The sequence below is a fragment of the Formica exsecta genome, unplaced genomic scaffold, assembly GCF_003651465.1.
Source record: "Formica exsecta isolate Colony F162 unplaced genomic scaffold, ASM365146v1 scaffold473, whole genome shotgun sequence".
Lineage (NCBI taxonomy): Eukaryota > Metazoa > Arthropoda > Insecta > Hymenoptera > Formicidae > Formica > Formica exsecta.
The window spans coordinates 133,604-139,202 of NW_021851967.1; the positions used below are offsets into that span (position 1 = coordinate 133,604).

The 5,599-nt window shown below is 33.2% G+C and overlaps 1 protein-coding gene across 1 annotated transcript; it reads right to left on the minus strand.

The window, feature by feature from the left end:
* Positions 1 to 3,119: 3,119 nt before the first annotated feature.
* LOC115241262 (sesquipedalian-1-like) lies at positions 3,120 to 5,170 on the minus strand. Its single transcript, XM_029816932.1, has 3 exons — positions 5,028 to 5,170; positions 4,245 to 4,833; positions 3,120 to 4,172 (listed from the first exon to the last, which is right to left on the minus strand). Exons 2-3 carry the CDS (start codon positions 4,536 to 4,538, stop codon positions 3,819 to 3,821), a joined length of 648 nt encoding a protein of 215 aa, XP_029672792.1. The 5' UTR covers positions 4,539 to 4,833; positions 5,028 to 5,170; the 3' UTR covers positions 3,120 to 3,818.
* Positions 5,171 to 5,599: the final 429 nt, after the last annotated feature.

The following is a 5,599-nucleotide window of genomic DNA, read 5'->3' on the forward strand; positions in this document are numbered from 1 at the left end:
TTTCTAACATATACAGGGTGTCCCACCAAAAGTGGCCATCCCCTTTTATCTTTTAAATTAAAAGAGATAGATCATAAATATATATCAAATTAAATGGTTCAAACCGAACTCTATTTTGAGCATGGTAATTGCTTACATAAGCTGTGTTAACGAACGGAGAGGTATGTATAATTTTTTTATAACAATGTTGATATTTCGACACAATAAAAGTTTTAGCGCTTCGCGTTTGAAACGAATACAATGATGTATGATTTAATGTAAATATCAGGTGATTGCATAAGTTCGTGCCCGATTTAAATATAAACTTCAATAGATTATATTTTAGAGATAACACTTTTATTAATCAATTATATAGTCTCCATTCTTTTCTACAATGGTTTTCCAACGATCTATAAGCTTGTCGATTCCATTTTTGAAGAAAGAACTTGGTTTTTCTTGAAAAAAGTTTGTAAGGTGGTTTTCGACAGCTTCCTCGGAATTGAGATTCTTGCCATTTAAACTATTCTGCAAAGACCGGAACAGATAAAAATCTGAAGGCGCAATATCTGGATGCAATCATCCAATACAATATTTTACATATACGAGTTTTATCGGCTTAAAATATCGCGGGCGATATCTATCTTTTCATTTTTGGCCCTGCAATATGCCCAAATGTAGCAGCTGTAAAAACAGGTGATTTCTATTAATTTTTTTTATAAAATTATTGATATGCGATTTTTTAGGATATAAAGAGGTATTTTCAAAATACAAAAAATTTTGATTTTAAAAAAATTTTTTATATATTTAATAAAACATATAACATTGTACAAAACGGAAACTTTAATGCTTCATAACTTTTGAACGCATCATGACCGCCACTTTTTTCAAAGTCGATGACCTTGACAACATATATCAAGGTCAAGGTTATACATGAAGTTACTCTCTTTCTGTATAATTACCTCTTTTTTAAATCGGAGAAATTCAGATTATCGTATTTAATACTTGTTATTCTTATTGTATAAATTTGATTGTTAATAACTTTTTAATAAATAACGAACGACGGCTAAAATCTTTTGGATGTTACTCAGGATCATGACCTTGACAACATATGTCAAGATCAAGATTATTGGAGGTGGATGTCCTATTCTGTAGTTTTATTTCATAAAATATGCTTTCCTCTTTCTCAACAAGATACTGCTAAATTATTTTTTTCATTTTATAGACCGTACAAGCTTCTTTGGATCTTTCTAAGCTACGACACTCCGTCCTAAGTAGCCGTTTTTCATTATAGGAATCGGCAAATACTTTGCATCATTCTCTGATCACGATATCCATATTGTGTGTGTTTCTATCCCAGTTAGCCAAATTTGTTCTAACAGATTTTGGCAAGGCCTGCTACAAATTATTGTCAGCAAAAAGGCTACGAATTGAGTACAAAAGTTGTTATTACCGATTAAGCTGGCAGATTGACGGCAAAAATTGAGCAAAGGTTGCCGACATAACCCGACAGTAAATTGGCGGTAGAAACCGAGCAAAGCTTGCTAACATGACTGACAGACTGGCATCAGATTGTCGGCACGAACTGAGCAAGATCTGGCGTGCACAATCTAATGGCATATTGGCAGCAAAAACCAAGCAGAATATGACAAAGTATTACAAAATTCTATTATTTGAAATAGTATAGTTCAGTCGTTTACCGCTATGCGGCGTGTTATTCATATCTATACTCGTATTCAAGTTTTTGTCATGAGTGTATATAAAGCCTGCAAAATGTGACTAATAATATTGTAATATATCTATCTCTATCAGTTCAATTTTTGACACGATGCCTATACAGGATAATTAAAGTATGCCACTCTTTTTTTAAAGCATTTTCGTCAAAGCCACCGAGGGTTTGAGCAATAAAAGAAACATCATTAAATGATTCTCAATATTTCTTAATATTTCTCAATGTTTCTCAATACTACATAATGCTGTGTTGAATTGGAAAACTGTTAATTTACTTTTCAAAGCATATTTAAAAATTTTTTCATTCTTTTAATGCATTTTTTCAAGCTGTGGAAACAAGAATGCACTTGTTGCAGCCAAAGTCATTGGAACTTTTAATAAGAATTTCCAAACATTTTTTGAAACCAGAGCTTGTAAAAAATGTATGTAATGATTTTAAATTTTCTGAAAAAAAACCAAAAATCTTTAAATGATATAAAATTAGGATCTGAATGTGAAGAATATCTCGAAAGTTTAATGAAAAAAGGACGCGAAGACATAATTGGAAATGTTCGAGATAATTGTCTACAATATTACGCGACTGCTGCCGAGGAAATTAGTAAAAGATTGCCCATAAGATAAATTTTTATGTAAATTAACAGTTTTCTAATTCAACACAGCATTATGTAGTATTGACAGAGATCGATTTTTACTTATTCGGGCAATTCCTGTCAAAAAAAATCTTTAATTTTATAAATCAAATTATTTAAATTTACCTATATGTTTTAACACATTAATATGTATTATTATATATTAATACTGTAACTGATCTAATTTTTGTCGTCGAAAATAGCCGTAGATTGCTGGGCATTTGGCGCAAATTTGTTGTCGGTCTGCGGTTGACAAACCTGCTCTCGATTTGTTGCGTCAATCTGTCGTCGCACTGCTAGTGACAGATCTGCTCTGGTGTTGTACCCAATTTGACATCAGGATATGATTTCAACTTTTGGTTGCAATTGGGGCGCACTCGAGAACACAGTAGGCTCTGAATTTGGCAGCCTCGTTCCACAGGGAATTGTTTGGCGTTTGTTAACAATCCGCAAGCAAATAGTTAGCTGGGTATTATATTTAGTACGGGGTAATAGACTTTACAAAAGGAATCGATTTTTCTAATACCACAAGAGCACGTGACAGCGATTTTAGATCCTAATCCACGATTTCTCGTTTCACCCAAACATATCTCCCTTATACTACCACCGCTTGCCGTTTCAAACTCTGATGCATCTCACTAAATGGGCTGTAACTTTATTATTTTTGCGAATTCGACTTTAATACTTTAGGAGCATATTTTTGAAATGTACTTTTGATTTACGCAACAACAAAAAAATCGATTTTTTTCATCTGTTACACTACAATCCACCCTTAAAATGAAGCATTCTGCAGTTCTATTTTCTCTACACTGTAATTACAATGACAAGAAAGTTATGACGCCTATAGACAATTTCTGGAAAAATGTGTAAGAATAAGTGTAAGTTCGCAATTTTTTTTCTTTTTTGTCGTTTCACAGCTATCTTTTACTATCTTCGTTGTTGAAAATTTAATCTCATTATGGTAATTGTATTACTGAAAAAAGTGGAACAATAACAATTCAAAATTAATTTAAAGTTGCTTGTGGAAAAATTTTTCTCCATAACATTGAGAGTAAAGGATTATATCTGTTATAGAATCTATTTTTATCGAAATCAAGTGATTTCACTTTTTTACACACATGTGTGCACAAGTTTTTAATTAGTATAAAATTATAAAGAATTATACTGTTTATGAACAATATAATCATAAGATATCTCTCTTGAGATAGAAATCAACAAATATTTAAAAATATAGTCTGAAATACAATTTTTATTTCAAACTATATTTTTTTTAATGAATAGTTTCAGAGAGATTAACTGTACAATTTAAAGGGATTTATTCTTTCTCCTCTCTTTCCATATGTGTGTGCATCGCTTGCATGTGTGCGCACTAAAAAACTTTTTTGTCTATTGATGTACAGTTGACTCTTTGAGCTAATAGTTCTCATGATTCGTTGTTCAAGTTCATACATTTGTTCAAATATTTACAAAACGTGTATAAAGTTATAGAGTTATTAAAGGTGCTTCTATATTTTTTCTTGCATGTCTCCATGCATTCAAATCTGCCAGAATTCGCCTGCCATATGCTGTATGAAGTTCACGAAAAGTTATTTTAGTTCTGGGTATATTCTCTGTTCTACCAGGTGCCGATCTGACACTCTGGGAACGATGATGACAGTCTGATTTATTGAATGGATTATGCCGCTGTCTTGGTGGAGCTTTAGGAGATTGTTGCATCGGTATGGATGCTGTTTCCTCTTCTACAGCATCTAACTGACGTTGTAATTCTGTCACCATAAGTTTCATATAATCATAACTGGCGCAAGCTAATGCCTTCATCCATTGCTCCATAGATTCCTAAATATTGTTATTCTTATTAAAGATGAAGCATGAAAAATAAATATAAATATATTATCAACATGTATTCACCTGAGATTCTGCAGCTAGAACATAGCTTCTATTGTTTAGACCATGAAAAACTATTTTGAAGCCAAATTGCTCTTCATCTTCTGCTAATTCAATTGTACAACCTTCAAGTACAATCATGCCCATTGGTTCTTTGTCACCACGTCGATCAAAGTAGAACAATATGTTTCCTTTGAGAATGAACCACCGTCTTTGATATCCGCGATTCACTTCACCACGTTTATTCAACCAGCCTTCACGATCTATTGGTGTTGCAGATGTAGCAAATGCTACCATGTTTTTCTCATTGATTTTCATGTTTAGCAACGAATTTTCGCTCAATTTCTAGTAAATTCGCGGTACAATTTTGCAGTAAGAATAAGGTGAAGTCGCAGTCGGATGAATGTCAAACTGTATCTACATATTGTAAATACACACAGCTCAAGATAAATTTTTCAGATATTGTCACGTGTGTAAAATGCACGCACTTTCTTCCTTTTCAACTAGAGTCCTAGGGTGCGTTCCGTTTCACGCATGAACATGAACCGCATGAAACGCAGCATATCGCATGAGCGTATTGACTCGTTCCCTTTTTCCCATCACCTACATGAAGCTAGCCGGAAGAAGTTATTAAATATGATTATTTTTAATTTTTCTGAATGTATTTCGTTTGTAAATCGTGATTGATTGTGAGTCTGTTTTTAACGTTTGTGCCAAATTAGGTTTTTTGTAATTAGCAATTTATGGCGAATTCGATTGGATGCACTAGTGCGCACTCTTTCAGTATTTAGTATTCGGTTGGCTTACCCTGTACTGGTTCAGAATTTTATGTGTATTCGGTTGATAGTGCACTAAAAACATGTGCTAGTGAAAACGTATTCGACTGAGGGGCAGCATAAAGTTAGCCGGACCACTTTAACTTTTTAATAATTAAAATTATCTAATCGTTTGGTGGTCGTTTGGTGATGATTGTTAGGCTACCAATCATAACCAAACGACCACCAAACGATTAGATCATTTTAATTATCAAAAAGTTAAAGTGGTCCGGCTAACTTTACGGAGCCCGACTGAGGGCCAATTTCACCAAGTCCGGCTAGATTAACCGACGGTTAAAATTAGCAGGATTCCAACTGAAATTATATGAATGCTTGGTTTTCCTTCACCTCTATTTTCTGTTGAGCACCCTGCTAATTTTAACCGTTGGTTAATCTAACCGGACTTGGTGATAGAAATCATTTGGGAATAACATATTCATTAATATTTGTATTTGGGAAAGTCGCATTTTTGTAATTTAAATAAATTTGTATATTCAAAAAAATTATTATGCGTTATGCACGCGGCATAAAGGATTCAACCAATCAGAGTCCTTTATTTTAAAA

Coding starts and splice junctions, on each gene's coding strand:
- LOC115241262 (XM_029816932.1), bottom strand. CDS start 4,538: ATGAAAATCAATGAGAAAAACATGGTAGCATTTGCTACATCTGCAACA. Junction 4,173..4,244: donor TTCTAGCTGCAGAATCTCAG/GTGAATACATGT, acceptor AACAATATTTAG/GAATCTATGGAGCAATGGAT.